This window comes from Grampus griseus (assembly GCF_964374135.1).
Source record: "Grampus griseus genome assembly, chromosome: X".
Taxonomy (NCBI): domain Eukaryota; kingdom Metazoa; phylum Chordata; class Mammalia; order Artiodactyla; family Delphinidae; genus Grampus; species Grampus griseus.
In genome coordinates, this window is record NC_138999.1 from 50,658,081 (window position 1) to 50,679,029 (window position 20,949).

The 20,949-nt window shown below is 41.2% G+C and overlaps 1 protein-coding gene across 1 annotated transcript in view; it reads right to left on the reverse strand.

Moving 5' to 3' along the window:
• Positions 1–1,411: 1,411 nt before the first annotated feature.
• LOC309840053 (elongator complex protein 1-like) overlaps positions 1,412–20,949 on the reverse strand; it is a gene marked incomplete at both ends in the record, with an annotated part of 84,253 nt that continues 64,715 nt past the window's right edge. Inside the window, 1 exon segment of the mRNA XM_082682055.1 lies at positions 1,412–1,550. Coding sequence (XP_082538181.1) covers positions 1,412–1,550 — 139 coding nt within the window.

The window sequence follows — 20,949 nt, forward strand, 5'->3', positions numbered from 1 at the left end:
GCTTAGTTGCCCCGTGGCATGTGGGATCTTAGTTCTCTGCCCAGGGATCGAACCCACGTCCCCTGCATTTTAAGGCGGATTCTTTACCACTGGACCACCAGGGAAGTCCCAAGAGTTTTCGTTTGAATTACCAAAATATCCTGTTAACTTTCTGTCCTTCTCTTGAATAACACAAATTTCTTCTTTTTTTAAGTTACTAGGTAAGATATCAGAGGAAGACTGTGGTCAAACTTCAATGAGAAAGACCTTACCAGGTACTGTAAACAAGTAACACAGCAGTAATTCCAGGCCTCCAAAGTCAACAGACACTGGAAGGCTGTCCTGGGACCTCAAACAGAGGAATCGGAGGAATCATTCCAAAGTAGAAAACTGCAGGAAGGGTCACCCTCCCCCAAAACCCACCAGACAAGACCACCAGAGCCACAAATTGCTATGCTTTAATCTGCATGTGTTTTTGCTCTTTTTCTTTACTCTTTCCTCTCTGCCAAGTTAAGGTTTAAATTATTGACACTTCTTATCTATGAACTATGATAACTCAAAGGTCTTTATCCTTAATACTATTTTATTTTTCACCTTAGTCACTCCTCGGTGTGAGTCCAATACGAGGCAGCATGCAATTACCCCGTCTGTTGGGTGCGTATGTACTTTCCTTTGGGTGCCACCCAACTTCCTTTGCTATCAATTTCATGGAATTAATCAGCTGATTTCATTCTTTGGTTGGTAAGACTCAACCAAAATTGATCTGGGGATAAAAATAGTGTTATAGTAGGCCAAACAACCAGAATTCTAAAACCCCCTATCACGTCATACATAGAAAGGAAGGTTTCAGTCCTAAACAAAATAATGCTCAGAAACCGTTTGTGAAAATTCAGCTATTCCAAACAAATTTTCACTAAAGCCAGTGATGGAGATGAAAGGAGTGACAAGGGGGTGCTTTGAGAAAACAGAACACAGGGAATTCCCTGGCAGTTCAGTGGTTAGGACTCCATGCCTTCACTGCCAGGGGCCCAGATTCAATCCCTGGTCGGGGAATTAAGACCCAGAAGACCTGTGCAGTGCAGCCAAAAAAAAAAAAAAAAAAAAGAAAAAAAAAGAAAAGAAAAGAGAACACAATGAGAGGAAAGGAGAGAGTTAAGAGTTCAGTGAGGGTAGATGGGCCCCAAAGGATACTCAGGTAAAAAGACAACAGAAGTAAATATGCCTCTGCAGAGTCCCCAGAGAAGATGGAAGCCAGTGCTATGGAGCCTGTAAATGGTCTGGAACATGGGCCTCTGTGGAATCGAGTAAGAAGGTAGAAGCCACAGGTACAAGGGCTGAGAGAGGGCCTGGTTATAGGTCCTCTGAGGGTCACTGAGAGGTTGAAGGCAGAGACTGAACTGAACCCCTCAGAGGAATGGTGGGAGGGATGGGACTATGAGGTGGCAGCATCTTCCATAGACTCCCCAAACAGCAGAATGTCAGCTTCCATGACCACTCCTCCCCACTCACAGTGGGGATCTTGATGAAACAGTGGCCACAGACTTCCTGCAACAGGGAGCTTGGCCATGTGTCTGCAGAAGACAAGAGGAATAAGCTAAAATCAAGAGGGCTGGGATGGGGGCCTCACAGAGCTAGAAACACATTACATCCCCCCACATCCCAGACTTCACAATGCTTCTCTTATTCCTCATGCCAAGGCTTTCTTTCACATTCCCTTCCCTACAGGTTTTCCCTCCAACGTCAACCCTAGGCTGCACTGGGCCCTGGAACTGCATAAGTCATCCTAGGAAGAGGGATACAGGAGAGAGGGGGAGAGATTAATCTCCTGTTCATTAGGAAAGCTTGTTCTGTGCTACAGTGGATTCTTTTCAGTCAGCCTCTCCACTGTGAGAATCCAAAAATCTGGGTTACTTGTGGTGAAGAGAGGAGCAAAGTGTTATTTTAGGAGGCTGAGTGGAATGATCCTTTGGGGGAGACGTTTGGGAGACGAGGAGTCTGAAAGCACCAAATTTGGTATACAGAATTGTCCATGACAATAATAGTAAAAACTTTCACAGACATTAACTCATGTGATCCTCATGTGTACCTACTAATATGTACTCACGGTTACTTTTTTTTTTAACTTTTTCTGTTCACTGAGAGGACCTAAAAGCAATGATATCCCAGTAGCACTGTTAACTGAGAATCCATCCCTCATTCTTGGAAAATAGTTGTGCTGCCAGTTCCAGCAAAGCCTCATCATCTGGGTGGGAAAGGACTGAGTGCCCTGGGCTAGGACTCTTTCAGGGAAGGAAATAGTTCAGTGCTTAATTCAGCAGTTAGAAACTTTAAAGTTGTTTGCCAGGAGTGAGGTGTGCCTGTAGTACTCTTAATCAACCTCACAGTATCTTTTGTAAAGACTACATTGCTGGGGGACGAGGGGAAGATGGCGGAAGAGTAAGACTCGGAGATCACCTTCCTCCCCACAGATACACCAGAAATACATCTACACGTGGAACAACTCCTACTGAATGCTGGCAGAAGACCTCAGACCTCCCAAAAGGAAAGAAAGTCCCCACGTACCTGGGTAGAGCAAAAGAAATAAGAATAAACAGAGACAAGAGGATAGGGATGAGACCTGCACCAGTGGGAAGGAGCTGTGAAGGAGGAATGGTTTCCACACACTAGGAAGCCCCTTCGTGGGCGGAGACTGCGGGTGGCGGAGGGGGAAAGCTTTGGAGCCACGGAGGAGAGCACAGCAACAGGGGTGCGGAGGGCAAAGCAGAGAGATTCCCGCACAGAGGACGGGTGCCGACCGGCACTCACCAGCCCGAGAGGCTTGTCTGCTCACCCGCCGGGGCGGGCGGGGCTGGGAGCTGAGGCTCGGGCTTTAGTCGGAGCACAGGGAGAGGATTCGGGTTGGCAGCGTGAACACAGCCTGAAGGGGGTTACTGCACCACGGCTAGGCGGCAGGGAGTCGGGGGAAAAGTCTGGACCTGCCGAAGAGGCAAGAGACTTATTCTTCCCTCTTATTTTCCTGGTGCGCGAGGAGAGGGGATAAAGAGCGCTGCTTAAAGGAGCTCCAGAGACGGGCGCAAGCTGCGGCTATAATTGTGGACCACGGGGACAGGCATGAGATGCTAAGGCTGCTGCTGCCACCACCAAAAAGCCTGTGTGCGAGCACAGGTCACTATCCACACCACCCTTCTGGGGTGCCCGTGCAGCCCGCCACTGCCAGGGTCCCAGGATCCAGGGACAACTTCCCCGGGAGAACGCACGGCGCGCCTCAGGCTGGTACAACATCACGCCAGCCTCTGCCACCGCAGGCTCGCCCTGAACTCCGTACCCCTCCCTCCCCCCGGCCTGAGTGAGCCAGAGTCCCCAAAGCAGCTGCTCCTTTAACCCAGACCTGTCTGAGCGAAGAACAGACGCCCTCCAGCGACCTACACACAAAGGCGGGGTCAAATCCAAAGCTGAGTCCCAGGAGCTGTGAGAACAAAAAAGAAAAAGGGAAATCTCTCCCAGCAGCCTCAGAAGTAGCGGATTAAAGCTCCACAATCCACTTAATGTACCCTGCATCTGTGGAATGCATGGATAGACAACAAATCATCCCAAATTGAGGAGGTGGCCTTTGAGAGCAAGATATAATATTTTTTCCCCTTTTCCTCTTTTTCTGAGTGTGTATGTGTATGCTTCTGTGTGAGATTTTGTCTGATTAGCTTTGCTTCCACCATTTGTCCTAGGGTTCTATCCATCCATTTTTTGTCTTTTTCTTCTTTTTTGAAAAAAAATATTTTTTTCATAAAAATTATTTTTAATTTTAATAACTTTATTTTAGTTTGTCTTAGTTTCTATTATTTTACTTTATCTTTCTTTCTTTCCTTCCTTCCCTCCTTCCTTCCTCCCTGCTTCCCTCCATCCTTCCCTCCCTCCCTTCTTCCTTCCTTCCTTCTTTCTTTCTTTCTTTCGTTCTTTCTTTCTTTCTTTCTTTCTTTCTTTTCTTTCTTTCTTTCTTTCTTTCTTTCTTTCTTTCTTTCTTTCTTTCTTTCTTTCTTTCTTTCTTTCTACCTTTTCTCCCTTTTATTCTGAGCCCTGTGGATGAAAGGCTCTTGGTGCTGCAGCCAGGAGTCAGTGCTGTGCCTCTACAGTGGGAGAGCCAACGTCAGGACACTGGTCCACAAGAGACCTCACAGCTCCACATAATATAAAACTGTGAAAAATTCCCAGAGACCTCCAACTCAAGAGCAGCACCCAGTTTCACTCAACGACCAGCAAGCTACAGTGCTGGACACCCCATGCCAAACAACTAGCAAGACAGGAACACAATCCCACCCATTAGCAGAGAGGCTGCCTAAAATCATAATAAGTGCACTGAAACCCCAAAACACACCACCAGACGTGGATCTGCCCACCAGAAAGACAAGATTCAGCCTCATCCACCAGAACACAGGCACTAATCCCCTCCACCAGGAAGCCTACACAACCCACTGAACCAACCTTAGCCACTGGGGACAGACACTAAAAACAACGGGAACTACGAACCTGCAGCCTGCAAAAAGGAGACCCCAAACACAGTAAGATAAGCAAAATGAGAAGACAGAAAAACACACAGAAGATGAAGGAGCAAGATAAAAAGCCACCAGACCTAACAAATGAAGAGGAAATAGGCAGTCTACCTGAAAAAGAATTCAGAATAATGATAGTAAAGATGATCCAAAATCTTGGAAAGACAATACAGAAAATGAAAGAAACATTTAACAAGGACCTAGAAGAACTAAAGATGAAACAAACAGTGATGAACAACACAATTAATGAAATGAAGAATACTCTAGATGGGATCAATAGCAGAATAACAGAGGCAGAAGAATGGGTAAGTGACCTGGAAGATAAAATAGTGGAAATAACTACTGCAGAGCAGAATGAAGAAAAAGAATGAAAAGAATTGAGGACAGTCTCAGACTTCTGGGACAGTATTAAATGAACCAATAATCGAATTATAGGGGTTCCAGAAGAAGAAGAGAAAAAGAAAGGGACTGAGAAAATATTTAAACAGAGTATAGTTGAAAACTTCCCTAATATGGGAAAGGAAATAGTTAATCATGTCCAAGAAACACAGAGAGTCCCATACAGGATAAATCCAAGGAGAAATACGCCAAGACACATATTAATCAAACTGTCCAAAATTAAATACAAAGAAAACATATTAAAAGCAGCAAGGGAAAAACAACGAATAACACACAAGGGAATTCCCATAAGGTTAACAGCTAATCTTTCAGCAGAAACTCTGCAAGGCAGTAGGTACTGGCAGGACATATTTAAAGTGATGAACGAGAAAAACCTGCAAGCAAGATTACTCTACCCAGCAAGGATCTCATTCAGATTTGATAGAGAAATTAAAATCTTTACAGACAAGCAAAAGCTGAGAGAGTTCAGCACCACCAAACAAGCTTTGCAACAAATGATAAAGGAACTTCCATAGGCAAGAGACACAAGAGAAGGAAAAGACGTACAATAACAAACCCTAAACAATTAAGAAAATGGGAATAGGAACATACATATCGATAATTACCTTAAATGAAAATATACTAAATACTCCCACCAAAAGACACAGATTGGCTGAATGGATACAAAAACAAGACCTTTATATATGCTGTCTACAAGAGACCCACTTCAGACCTAGAGAAACATACAGACTGAAAGTAAGGGGATGGAAAAAGATATTCCATGCAAATGGAAACCAAAGGAAAGCTGGAGTAGCAAAGCTCATATCAGACAACATAGACTTTAAAATAAAGACTATTAGAGGGCACAAACAAGGACACTACATAATGATCAAGGGATCGATCCAAGAAGAAGATATAACAATTGTAAATATTTATGCACCCAACATAGGAGCACCTCAATACATAAGGCAAATACTAACAGCCATAAATCTATAGGATGCAGTAAAAGCAGTTCTAAGACGGAAGTTTATAGCAATAAAATCCAACCTTAAGAAACAAGAAACATCTAGAATAAACAACCTAACCTTAAACCTAAAGCAATTAGAGAAAGAAGAACAAAAAAAACCCAGAGTTAGCAGAAGGAAAGAAATCATAAAAATCAGCTTAGAAATAAATGAAAAAGAAATGAAGGAAATGATAGCAAAGATCAATAAAATTAAAAGCTGGGTTCTTTGAGAAGATAAACAATATTGATAAACCATTAGCCAGATTCATCCAGAAAAAAAGGGAGAAGAATCAAATCAATAGAATTAGAAATGAAAAAGGAGAAGTAACAACTGACACTGCAGAAACACAAAAGATCATGAGAGATTACTACAAGCAACTGTATGCCAATAAAATGGACAATATGGAAGACATGGACAAATTCTTAGAAATGCACAACCTGCCAAGACTGAATCAGGAAGAAATAGAAAATATGAACAGACCAATCACAAGCACTGAAATTGAAACTGTGATTAAAATGCTTCCAACACACAAAAGCCCAGGACCAGATGCCTTCCAGGCGAATTCTATCAAACATTAGGGAAGAGCTAACACCTATCCTTCTCAAACTCTTCCAAGATATAGCAGAGGGAGGAACACTCCCAAACTGATTCTACGAGGCCAGCATCACCTTGATACCAAAACCAGACAAGGATGTCATAAAAAAGAAAACTACATGCCAATATCACTGATGAACATAGATGCAAATATCTTAAACAAAATACTAGCAAACAGAATCCAACAGCACATTAAAAGGATGATGCACCATGATCAAGTGGGGTTTACTCCAGGAGTGCAAGGATTCTTCAGTATATGCAAATCAATCAACGTGATACACAATAATAACAAATTGAAGGAGAAAAACCATATGATCATCTCAATAGATGCAGAGAAACCTTTCGACAAAACTCAACACCCATTTATGATAAAGTCCCTGCAGAAAGCAGGCATAGAGGGAACTTTCCTTAACATAATAAAGGCCATATATGACAAACCCACAGCCAACATCGTCCTCAATGGTGAAAAACTGAAACCATTTCCACTAAGATCAGGAAGAAGACACTCTCACCACTCTTATTCAACACAGTATTGGAAGTTTTAGCCACAGCAATCAGAGAAGAAATGGAAATAAAAGGAATCCAAACTGCAAAAGAGGAAGTAAAGCTGTCACTGTTTGCAGATGTCATGATACTATACATAGAGGATCCTAAAGATGCTACCAGAAAACTACTAGAGCTAATCAATGAATTTGGTAAAGTAGCAGGATACAACATTAATCCACAGAAATCTCTGGCATACCTATACACTAATGAAAAATCTAAAAGTGATATCAAGAAAACACTCACATTTACCACTGCAACAAAAAGATGAAAATATCTAGGAATAAACCTACCTAAGGAGACAAAAGACCTGTTTCCAGAAAATTATAAGACACTGATGAAAGAAATTAAAGATGATACAAATAGATGGAGAGATATACCATGTTATTGTATTGGAAGAATCAACATTGTGAAAATGACTCTACTACCCCAAGCAATCAACAGATTCAATGCAATCCCTATCAAACTACCACTGGCATTTTTCACAGAACTAGAGCCAAAAATTTCACAATTTGTATGGAAACACAAAAGACCCTGAATAGCCAAAGCAATCTTGATAACGAAAAACAGAGCTGGAGGAATCAGGCTCCCTGACTTCAGACTATACTTCAAAGCTACAGTAATGTAGACAGTATGGTACTATCACGAAAACAGAAAGATAGATCAATGGAACAGGATAGAAAGCCCACAGATAAACCCATGCACATATGGTCACCTTATTTTTTTTTTTAACATCTTTATTGGGGTATAATTGCTTTACAATGGTGTGTTACTTTCTGCTTTACAACAAAGTGAATCAGTCATACATAAACATATGTTCCCATATGTCTTCCCTCTTGCGTCGCCCTCCCTCCCACCCTCCCTATCCCACCCCTCCAGGCTGTCACAAAGCACCGAGCCAATATCCCTGTGCCATGCGGCTGCTTCCCACTAGCTATCTACCTTACTACGTTTGTTAGCGTATATATGTCCATGACTCTCTCTCGCCCTGTCACAGCTCACCCTTCCCCCTCCCCATAACCTCAAGTCCATTCTCTAGGAGGTCTGTGTCTTTATTACTGCCTTACCCCTTGGTTCTTCATGACATTTTTTTTTCTTAAATTCCATATATATGTGTTAGCATACGGTATTTGTCTTTTTCTTTCTGACTTACTTCACTCTGTATGATAGACTCTAGGTCTATCCACCTCATTACAAATAGCTCAATTTCGTTTCCTTTTATGGCTGAGTAATATTCCATTGTACATATGTGCCACATCTTCTTTACCCATTCATCCGATGATGGGCACTTAGGTTGTTTCCATCTCCAGGATATTGTAAATAGAGCTGCAATGAACATTTTGCTACATGAATCTTTTTGAATTTTGGTTTTCTCAGGGTATATGCCCAGTAGTGGGATTGCTGGGTCATATGGTAGTTCTATTTGTAGTTTTTTAAGGAACCTCCATACTGTTCTCCATAGTGGCTGAACCAATTCACATTCCCACCAGCAGTGCAAGAGTGTTCCCTTTTCTCCACACCCTCTCCAGCATTCATTGTTTCTAGATTTTTTGATGATGGCCATTCTGACTGGTGTGAGATGATATCTCATTGTAGTTTTGATTTGCATTTCTCTAATGATTAATGATGTTGAGCATTCTTTCATGTGTTTGTTGGCAGTCTGTATATCTTCTTTGGAGAAATGTCTATTTAGGTCTTCTGCCCATTTTTGGATTGGTTTTTTTTTTTTTTTATTGAGCTGCATGAGCTGCTTATAAATTTTGGAGATTAATCCTTTGTCGGTTGCTTCATTTGCAAATATTTTCTCCCATTCTGAGGGTTGTCTTTTGGTCTTCTTTATGGTTTCCTTTGCTGTACAAAAGTTTTGAAGTTTCATTAGGTCCCATTTGTTTATTTTTGTTTTTATTTCCATTACTCTAGGAGGTGGGTCAGAAAGGATCTTGCTGTGATTTATGTCATAGAGTATTCTGCCTATGTTTTCCTCTAAGAGTTTGATAGTTTCTGGCCTTACATTTAGGTCTTTAATCCATTTTGAGCTTACTTTTGTGTATGGTGTTAGGGAGTGATCTAATCTCATACTTTTACATGTACCTGTCCAGTTTTCCCAGCACCACTTATTGAAGAGGCTGTCCTTTCTCCACGGTACATTCCTGCCACCTTTATCAAAGATAAGGTGTCCATATGTGCGTGGGTTTATATCTGGGCTTTCTATCCTGTTCCATTGATCTATCTTTCTGTTTTTGTGCCAGTACCATACTGTCTTGATTACTGTAGCTTTGTAGTATAGTCTGAAGTCAGGGAGCCTGATTCCTCCAGCTCCTTTTTTCGTTCTCAAGATTGCTTTGGCTATTCGGGGTCTTTTGTTTTTCCATACAAATTGCGAAATTTTTTGTTCTGGTTCTGTGAAAAATGCCAGTGGTAGTTTGATAGGGATTGCATTGAATCTATAGATTGCTTTGGGTAGTAGAGTCATTTTCACAATGTTGATTCTTCCAATCCAAGAACATGGTATATCTCTCCATCTATTTGTATCATCTTTAATTTCTTTCATCAGTGTCTTATAATTTTCTGGAAACAGGCCTTTTGTCTCCTTAGGTAGGTTTATTCCTAGATATTTTATTCTTTTTGTTGCAATGGTAAATGGGAGTGTTTTCTTGATTTCACTTTCAGATTTTTCATCATTAGTATATAGGAATGCCAGAGATTTCTGTGCATTAATTTTGTATCCTGCCACTTTACCAAATTCATTGATTAGCTCTACTAGTTTTCTGGTAGCATCTTTAGAATTCTCTATGTATAGGATCATGTCATCTGCAAACACTGACAGCTTTACTTCTTCTTTTCCGATTTGGATTCCTTTTATTTCCTTTTCTTCTCTGATTGCTGTGGCTAAAACTTCCAAAACTATGTTGAATAAGAGTGGTGAGAGTGGGCAACCTTGTCTTGTTCCTGATCTTAGTGGAAATGCTTTCAGTTTTTCACCATTGAGGATGATGTTTGCTGTGGGCTTGTCATATATGGCCTTTATTATGTTGAGGAAAGTTCCCTCTATGCCTACTTTCTAAAGGGTTTTTATCATAAATGGGTGTTGAATTTTGTCAAAAGCTTTCTCTGCATCTATTGAGATGATCATATGGTTTTTCTCCTTCAATTTGTTAATATGGTTTATCACATTGATAGATTTGCGTATATTGAAGAATCCTTGCATTCCTGGAATAAACCCCACTTGATCATGGTGTATGATCCTTTTAGTGTGCTGTTGGATTCTGTTTGCTAGTATTTTGTTGAGGATTTTTGCATCTATGTTCATCAGTGATATTGGCCTGTAGTTTTCTTTCTTTGTGACATCCTTGTCTGGTTTTGGTATCAAAGTGATAGTGGCCTCGTAGAAGGAATTTGGGAGTGTTCCTCCCTCTACTATATTTTTGAAGAGTTTGAGAAGGATAGGTGTTAGCTCTACTCTAAATGTTTGATAGAATTCGCCTGTGAAGCCATCTGGTCCTGGGCTTTTGTTTGTTGGAAGATTTTTAATCACAGTTTCAATTTCAGTGCTTGTGATTGGTCTGTTCATATTTTCTATTTCTTCCTGATTCAGTCTTGGCAGGTTGTGCATTTCTAAGAATTTGTCCATTTCTTCCTGATTGTCCATTTTATTGGCATAGAGTTGCTTGTAGTAATCTCTCATGATCTCTTTTATTTCTGCAGTGTCAGTTGTTACCTCACCTTTTTCATTTCTAATTCTATTGATTTGAGTCTTCTCCCTTTTTTTCTTGATGAGTCTGGCTAGTGGTTTATCTATTTTGTTTATCTTCTCAAAGAACCAGCTTTTAGTTTTATTGATCTTTGCTATTGTTTCCTTCATTTCTATTTCATTTATTTCTGATCTGATTTTTATGATTTCTTTCCTTCTGCTAGCTTTGGGGTTTTTTTGTTCTTCTTTCTCTAATTGCTTGAGGTGCAAGGTTAGGTTGTTTATTCAAGATGTTTCCTGCTTCTTAAGGTGGGCTTTTATTGCTATAAACTTCCCCCTTAAAACTGCTTTTGCCGCATCCCATAGGTTTTGGGTCGTTGTGTCTCCATTGTCATTTGTTTCTAGGTATTTTTTGATTTCCTCTTTGATTTCTTCAGTGATCACTTCATTATTAAGTAGTGTATTGTTTAGCCTCCATGTGTTTGTATTTTTTACAGATCTTTTCCTGTAATTGATATCTAGTCTCATGGCGTTGTGGTCAGAAAAGATACTTGATACAATTTCAATTTTCTTAAATTTACCAAGGGTTGATTTGTGACCTAAGGTATGATCTATCCTGGAGAATGTTCCATGAGCACTTGAGAAAAATGTCTATTCTGTTGTTTTTGGATGGAGTGTCCTATAAATATCAATTAAGTCCATCTTGTTTAATGTATCATTTAAAGCTTGTGTTTTCCTATTTATTTTCGTTTTGGATGATCTGTCCATGGGTGAAAGTGGGGTGTTTAAGCCCCTACTATGAATGTGTTACTGTCGATTTCCCCTTTTATGGCTGTTAGTATTTTCCTTATGTATTGAGGTGCTCCTATTTGGGATGCATATTTACAATTGTTATATCTTCTTCTTGGATCGATCCCTTGATCATTATGTAGCGTCCTTGTCTCTTTTAATAGTCCTTATTTTAAAGTCTATTTTATCTGATATGAGAATTGCTACTCCAGCGTTCTTTTGGTTTCCATTTGCATGGAGTATCTTTTTCCATCCCCTTACTTTCAGTCTGTATGTGTCTCTAGGTCTGAAGTGGGTCTCTTGTAGACAGCATATATAAGGGTCTTGTTTTTGTATCCATTCAGCTAATCTGTGTCTTTTGGTGGGAGCATTTAGTCCATTTACATTTAAGGTAATTATCGATATGTATGTTCCTATTCTCATTTTGTAAATTGTTTTGGGTTCGTTATTATAGGTCTTTTCCTTCTCTTGTGTTTCTTGCCTAGAGAAGATTCTTTAGCATTTGTTGTAAAGCTCGTTTGGTGGTGCTGAACTCTCTCAGCTTTTGCTTGTCTGTAAAGGTTTTAATTTCTCCATCAAATCTGAATGAGATCCTTGCTGGGTAGAGTAGTCTTGGCTGCAGGTTTTTCTCCTTCATCACTTTCAGTATGTCCTGCCACTCCCTTCTGGCTTGTAGGGTTTCTGCTGAGAGATCAGCTGTTAACCTTATGGGGATTCCCTTGTGTGTTATTTGTTGGTTTTCCCTTGCTGCTTTTAATATGCTTTCTTTGTATTTAATTTTTGACAGTTCGATTAATATGTGTCTTTGCATATTTCTCCTTGGATTTATCCTGTATGGGACTGTCTGTGCTTCCTGGACTTGATTAACTATTTCCTTTCCCATATTAGGGAAGTTTTCAACTATAAACTCTTCAAATATTTTCTCAGTCCCTTTCTTTTCCTCTTCTTCTCCTGGAACCCCTATAATTCGAATGTTGGTGCGTTTAATGTTGTCCCAGAGGTCTCTCAGACTGTCCTCATTTCTTTTCATTCTTTTTTCTTTATTCTGCTCTGCAGTAGTTATTTCCACTATTTTATCTTCCAGGTCACTTATCCGTTCTTCTGCCTCAGTTATTCTGCTATTGATCCCATCTAGAGTACTTTTAATTTCCTTTATTGTGTTGTTCATCGTTGCCTGTTTCATCTTTATTTCTTCTAGGTCCTTGTTAACTGTTTCTTGCATTTTGTCCATTCTATTTCCAAGATTTCAGATCATCCTTACTATCATTATTCTGAATTCTTTTTCAGGTACACTGCCTATTTCCTCTTCATTTGTTAGGTCTGGTGCATTTTTATCTTGCTCCTTTATCTGCTGTGTGTTTTTCTGTCTTCTCATTTTGCTTATCTTACTGTGTTTGGGGTCTCCTTTTTGCAGACTGCAGGTTCGTAGTTCCTGCTGTTTTTGATGTCTGTCTCCAGTGGCTAAGGTTGGTTCAGTGGGTTGTGTAGGTTTCCTGGTGGAGGGGACTAGTGCCTGTGTTGTGGTGGAAGAGGCTGGATCTTGTCTCTCTAGTGGGCAGGTTCACGTCTGGTGGTGTGTTTTGCGGTGTCTGTGGCCTTATTATGATTTTAGGCAGCCTCTCTGCTAATGGGTGGGGTTGTGTTCCTGTTTTGATAGTTGTTTGGCATAGGTTGTCCAGCACTGTGGCTTGCTGGTCGTTGAGTGAAGCTGGGTTCTGGTGTGAAGATGGAGGTCTCTGGGAGATTTTTGCCGTTTGATATTATGTGGAGCTGGGAGGTCTCTTGTTGACCAGTGTCCTGAAGTTGGCTCTCCTACCTCAGAGGCAGAGCCCTGACTCCTGGCTGGAGCACCAAGAGCCTTTCATCCACACGGCTCAGAATAAAAGGGAGAAAAAGTAGAGGGAATTAGTAGAAGTATGAGGAAAGAAAGAAGGAAAGGAGGGAAGGAAGGAAGGAAGGAAGGTAGAAAGAAAGAAGCAAAGAAGGAAAGAAGGCAAGAAGGAAAGAAAGGAGGGAGGGAGGGAGGGAGGGAGGAAGGAAGGAGGGAAAGATGGAAAAAAGACAGAAAGAAAGAAGATACAGTAAAAAGAAAATAAAGTATAATAAAGTTACTGAATTAAAAAATTCTTATTTAGAAAAAAAAGGGACAGATAGAACCTTAGGATAAATGTTGGAAGCAAAGCTATACAGACAAAATCTTACACAGAAGCATACACATACACCCTCACTAAAAGAGGTAAAGGGGGAAACATCATAAATCTTGCTGTGAGTTACCACCTCCTCAATTTCGGATGATTTGTTGTCTAAAGGAGGGAAGGAAGGAAGGAAAGAAAGGAAGAAAGAAAGAACGAAGGTAAAGTATAATAACATTATTAAAATTAAAATTGATTATTAAGAAAAAAAATTTTTATAAAAACCATGGACGGATAGAACCCTAGGACAAATGGTGCAAGCAAGACTATACAGACAAGATCTCACACAGAAGCATACACATACACATTCACAAAAAGAGGAATAGGGAAAAAAAATCATAGATCTTGCTCCTAAAGTCCACTTCCTTAATTTGGGATGATTGGTTGTCTATTCAGGTATTCCACAGATGCAGGGTATATCAAGTTGATTGTGGAGCTTTAATCCGCTGCTTCTGAGGCTGCTGGGAGAGATTTCCCTTTCTCTTCTTTGTTCTCACAGCTCACAGGGGCTCAGCTTTGGATTTGGCCCTGCCTCTGCGTGTAGGTCGCTGGAGGGTGTCTGTTTTTTGCTCAGACAGGACGGGGTTAAAGGAGCCGCTGATTCGGGGGCTCTGGCGCACTCAGGCCGGCTGGGAGGGAGGGGCACGGAGTGCGGGGCGGGCCTGCGGCGGCAAAGTCCTGCGTGACTTTGCAGCAGCCTGAGGCCCGCCGTGCGTTCTCCCGGGGAAGTTGTCCCTGGATCCCGGGAACCTGGCAGTGGCGGGCTGCACAGGCTCCGCGGGTCCGTGTTTTTAGCCGCGGCTCGCGCCTGTCTCTGGAGTTCCTTTAAGCAGCGTTCTTAAACCCCTCTCCTCACGCACCAGGAAACAAAGAGGGAAGAAAAAGTCTCTCGCCTCTTCAGCAGGTGCAGACTTTTCCCCGGATTCCCTCCCGGCTAGCCGTGGTACACTAACTCCTTCAGGCTATGTTCAAGCTGCCAACCCCAGTCCTCTCCCTGAGCTCCGTCCGAAACAGAAACCCGAGCCTCAGAGCCTCAGCTCCCAGCCCTGCCCGCCCCGGCGGGTGAGCAGACAAGCCTCTCGGGCTGGTGAGTGTCAGTCGACACCGATCCTCTGTGCAGGAATCTCCACGCTTTGTCCTCCGCACCCGTTGCTGTGCACTCCTCCACGGCTTCGAAGCTCCCCCCTCCGCCTCCCGCAGTCTCCGCCTGCGAAGGGGCTTCCTAGTGTGTGGAAACTTTTCCTCCTTCACAGCTCCCTCCCACTGGTGCAGGTGCTGTCCCTATTCTTTTGTCTCTGTTTTTTCTTTTCTTTTGCCCTACCCAGGTACATGCGGACTTTCTTTCCTTTTGGGAGGTCTGAGGTCTTCTGCCAGCCTTCAGTAGGTGTTCTGTAGGAGTTGTTCCACGTGTAGATGTATTTCTGGTGTATCTGTGGGGAGGAAGGTGATCTCCGCGTCTTACTCTTCCACCATCTTCAAGGTCCCCCCGGTCATCTTATCTTTGATAAAGGAGGCAGGAAAGTACAGAGGAGAAAGGACAGCCTCTTCAATAAGTGGTGCTGGGAAACTGGACAGGTACATGTAAAAGTATGAGATTAGATCACTCCCTAACACCATACACAAAAATAAGCTCAAAACCGATTAAAGACCTAAATATAAGGCCAGAAACTATCAAACTCTTAGAGGAAAACATAGGCAGAACACTCTATGACATAAATCACAGCAAGATCCTTTTTGACCCACCTCCTAGAGAAATGGAAATAAAAACAAAAATAAACAAATGGGACCTAATGAAACTTCAAAGCTTTTGCACAGCAAAGGAAACCATAAACAAGACCAAAAGACAACCCTCAGAATGGGAGAAAATATTTGCAAATGAAGCAACTGACAAAAGGTTAATCTCCAAAATTTTTCAGCAGCTCATGCAGCTCAAGAACAAAAAAGCAAAAAACCCAATCCGAAAATGGGCAGAAGACCTAAATAGACATTTCTCCAAAGAAGATATACAGACTGCCAACAAACACATGAAAGAATGCTCAACATCATTAATCATTAGAGAAATGCAAATCAAAACTACAATGAGAAATCATCTCACACCAGTCAGAATGGCCATCATCAAAAAGTCTAGAAACAATAAATGCTGGAGAGGGTGTGGAGAAAAGGGAACACTCTTGCATTGCTGGTTGGAGTGTGAGTTGTCACAGCCACTATGGAGAACAGTATGGAGGTTCCTTAAGATCTACAAATAGAACTACCATATGACCCAGCAGTCCCACTACTGGGCATATACCCTGAGATTATCAAAATTCAAAAAGAGTCATGTACGAAAATGTTCATTGCAGCTCTATTTACAATAGCCCAGAGATGGAAACAACCTAAGTGTCCATCATCAGATGAATGGATAAAGAAGATGTGGCACATATATACAATGGAATATTACTCAGGCATAAAAATAAACGAGGGCTTCCCTGGTGGCGCAGTGGTTGAGGGTCCGCCTGCCGATGCAGGGGACACGGGTTCATGCCCCAGTCTGGGAAGATCCCACATACCGCAGAGCGGCTGGGCCCGTGAGCCATGGCCGCCCCTGCGCATCCGGAGCCTGTGCTCCGCAACGGGAGAGGCCACAGCAGTGAGAGGCCCACGTACCGCAAAAAATCAAAACAAAACAAAAACAAACAAACAAACAAAAAATAAACGAAATTGAGCTATTTTTAATGAGGTGGATAGACCTAGAGTCTCTCATACAGAGTGAAGTAAGTCAGAAAGAGAAAAACAAATACCGTATGCTAACACATATACATGGAATTTAAGAAATAAAAAAAAATGTCATGAAGAACCTAGGGGTAAGTCAGGAATAAAGGAACAGACCTACAAGAGAATGGACTTGAGGATATGGGGAGGGTGAAGGGTAAGCTGTGACAAAGCGAGAGAGTGGCATGAACATATATACACTACCAATCGTAAAATAGATCGCTAGTGGATAGCAGCCGCATAGCATAGGGAGATCAGCTCGGTACTTTGTGACACCTAGAGGGGTGGGATGGGGAGGGTGGGAGGGCGGGAGATGCAAGAGGGAAGAGATATGGGAACATATGTATATGTATAACTGATTCACTTTGTTATAAAGCAGAAATTAACACACCATTATAAAGCAATTATACTCTAATAAAGATGTAAAAAAATAAAGTATTTAAAAACATAAAGGGGGAAGGAGTGTAGCCCAGGGTCAAAAAAAATAAATAAAACTACATTGCTCACTAACGCTTTTATGTGAAAGTGAACTCTCCTGCGTGAACGTGAAGGTGTAGTCATGTCCTGTGTCTAGGTTGATGTGAGGTGGGAAGCTGGAGATGAGAGCACAGGAAACCCTGAGAATGCAAATATCTAGGAGTTAGCAAAAATTTCTGGAAGAACTCCAGATTTTCAAAGCCTATATAATTGGTTGGATTGAAGCACAGGTGACCAAGGGGGTAATGGACAACCCAGCTACTATCTGTGTTATAGGAGGAATAATAGAAAATAACACCACAGTGTATCTATGATATGATAAAATGATGGAATTGGAAAAATACTATGGTTCAGAGAAGGATGGAGGGATCTAGAAGACCCAGGAAAGACTGGAGGGATCTACCAGGCTGGATGCTGTGAAGAGGAATTGTGAGTTCATCTTCCTCTTTAAGGGCCCTCTCCCACCCTCAAGAACACTGTCACTGTTCCATAGCTCCATGAAGGGGTCATATTCTCAGTGCTTAGTTGTTTGAGCCTGAGGTGCACTTCAGATAAACTCTGCTTTCAGATGCATCTCAGTGTGTCTTGGGGCACTAGTTGCATTTCATACTTTCTGTATAGTATGGGGTTCATTTTTCCATTCCTGTACTATTTACAGAGAAAACAAAAACTTACTAACATTTAGGAAAAATAGACACATCAATTTGGCAAAGGAACCCTAAGGTCAGCCACCAGTAGAGAATAACCTTTTCCTCCTCCTCTTCCTACTTTTCTAAATCAATTATGTTGGCTTAGAGAGCCACCTAAGACGGAAACTCTCAGGGAGGGTTAGAATGTGGGGAACAGGGGAGGGCTTGAAGCTCACAGACCATCTATCTGTGTGTGATAGAGGGCTCCATGGTAAAACCCTGAACACAGTGAGTCACTGGCCAGGGATTGGATTATTAATAGAGTTCAGGATTCTTATAGGAGGACCGAGTCCCTCAACTCTTATTCACCAGTCATGGTTCCACCTCAGGTATCTCTGGGCCATGGCTTCCCTTCGTGTTAGGGCTGATGTGGGGAACAATGCTCCGAGCCTTTGAAAGCCGTGAATCAGATGCTGAGCCCGAGCTCTGTTAGCAGGGGAAAGTTCTATGTGAAGGCATACACATGCGCCTGAAGTTCTGGAAATTAGTGCCCTTTATCTGCAGAGGATAAGGACTGAAAAAAATCAATTGAGCATGACATACGGAAAATCCTTCTTGAAATTTTCAAAGAAGGAAAAATAGAACATATTTTTATCCACTTTAAAGTGACTAACAGGGATGGATCACAGAGCTCTATTAATTTAATATGGAAAATCAGATTATTCTATGAATAAATGAATGTCTATGGCTTGCCCAGAGAGAAAAAAGTGAAACTTCAATCCTAGCCTCTCACTCTAGTCTTTCAAGATCAGTGCAGAGTCAAAAAGAGGAACAAAGGTATAGAATTAAAAGGTAAGGCTTTGTCTAGTCAACCCTGGGCTACTCAAAGTTTAACCTTAATCTCACCTTTCCATGAGGGCCCAGTCCACAATCTCTGAGGATGTGCTCAGTTGTTTGAGCCTGAGTTGCACTTCAGAGCACGTCTCTACTAGGAAACAGAGCTCTCAGAGAGGAGGCTCACAAGAAGGATTCATATTCCCTGTTCTGCCCACCCACCCAAATGAAAGAATGATGGAGCTGGGCCATGGGTCTTGGCCACTGGTGGTGGTGTGAGATATATTGGAACCACTGGTTGGTTTTGGAGACCGAACTCCTGGATCCTGATTTTGGACAAGCTATTTCACTTCCCCAAGTTTCAAGTTCCTCCTCAGAGGTAATACCTGGCCTCCATACCTCAGAGCATTGCTGTGAGGATCACATGAGTTCTGTGAACTAAGCACCGAACTATTTCCTTCCCTGAAACAGTCCTAGGCCAGGGCACTCAGTCCTTTCCCACCCAGATGATGAGGCTTTGCTGGAACTGGCAGCACAAGTATCTTCCAAGAATGAGGGATAGATTCTCAGTTAACATTGCTACTGGGATATCATTGCTTTTAGGTTCTCTCAGTGAACAGAAAAAGTTAAAAAAATTTAACCATGAGTTCATATTGGTATGTACAATTCAAATTTAACACCAGTTTTTTTGTTGTTTTTTTTTAAACCTGTTTATTGGAGTATAATTGCTTTACATTGTTGTGTTAGTTGCTGCTGTATAGCAAAGTGAATCAGCTATACGTTTACATATATCCCCATATCCCCTCCGTCTTGCGTTTCCCTCCCACCCTCCCTATCCCACCTCTCTAGGTGGACACAAAACACTGAACTGATCTCCCTGTGTTATGTGGCTGCTTCCCACTAGCTATCTATTTTACATTTACATATATATGTCCATGCCACTCTCTCACTTCGTCCCAGCTTACCTTTTGCCCTCCCTGTGTCCTCAAGTCCATTCTCTACATCTGCGTCTTTATTCCTGTCCTGCCCCTAGGTTCTTCAGAACCTTTTTTTTTCTTTTTTTAGATTCCATTTATATGTGTTAGCATACAGTATTTGTTCTTCTCTTTCTGACTTACTTCACTCTGTATGCCAGACTTCTTTTCATGGCCGAGTAATATTCCATATAACACTGGGTTTTTACTTTATATCTCATTTATCTAGCAATGAAAATTTTGGATCTTAGTAACATTATTGCTCTTATCCATTCTATCCACACACACACACACACACACACACACACACACACATATATATATATGATGTAATCTTAAAATTATAATACAAATAGTATTCCTAATAATAAAACTACTGAGTGAAGTTTCAAGTTGTTTGCAATTCTTTTTTCCTTAGAATATACCCCACCAAGAAGATATATCAGAAGAGCATGTTCCAAAATCACTTGAAATAATTCTTTTCTCTGTGTCATTATAGAACCCATTTTATAAAGACTTAAGGTTGTTTGAATTCATTCTCAATTTTAGGATTAGCTTTATTTTCCCTGTATTGTTTTACAAAAACTGTAAAACATTTACATGGGTCAAAGTTGAAAATAAGTAAATTATACTCAGAGAAGTCTCACTCCCAACTCTTTCATTTGATTCATAACTAGCTTTTACTTATTCTCTCAAGATGTAGAAGGAATGTGAGGAGAAAGGAAGAATAGGAACTTTGTAGAAAGAGACTATGGTTTAAATCCATTTACTGTTTGAATTTGGGCATTTCCTACTTGTTGAGACTTGATTTCTTCAGGTGAAAATGAGAGTAATAATACCCATCTCCTAGAAATATCCTACAGATTAAATTAGATAACATATGTGAATTGCCCGGTCCATAATAAGTACTCAAAATATAACAGCTATTTAGTATATTCTATCTGAAGAGCTTAAAGTAACTTAGAAATCTTAGATCACCTTGTCACCCAATTTTGGTGCCCTTTTAAAAATCCTTTTACATAATGTAGAAATAATAATAATATATGATAATACTTTCGGACAGAACTCCGAAGATATAAACAAAAACCTATATCTGAAGAGATATAAAAGTAACTGTGTTATTTAGTAGAACCCAAAATACCAGATTTGTTTGGTTGGCAGTAGTGAGGTAGACTACCAAGAAAGATATGAAAAGGAAGGAAGCTCAAAAGAGACTATGTTATGGACTGAATGTTTGTGTTCCCCCAAAATTCCTGTGTTGAAACTCTAGCCCACAATGTGATAGTGTTAGGAGGTGGAACCTTTAGGAGGTGATTAGGATTAGATGAGGTTATAAGGGTGGCACCCTTGTGAATGGCATTAGGGCCCTTATAAGAGTCCCTAGAAAGATTGCTTCCTGTCTCTCTTTTCTGTCATGTGAAGACACAGCAAGAAGATGGCTATCTATGAACCAGGAAACAGGTTCTCACCAGACACCAAATCTGCTGGCACCTTGATCTTGGACTTCACAGCCTGTGAAATAAATGTTTGTTGTTTAAGCCACCCGGGCTAAGGCATTTTTGTTATA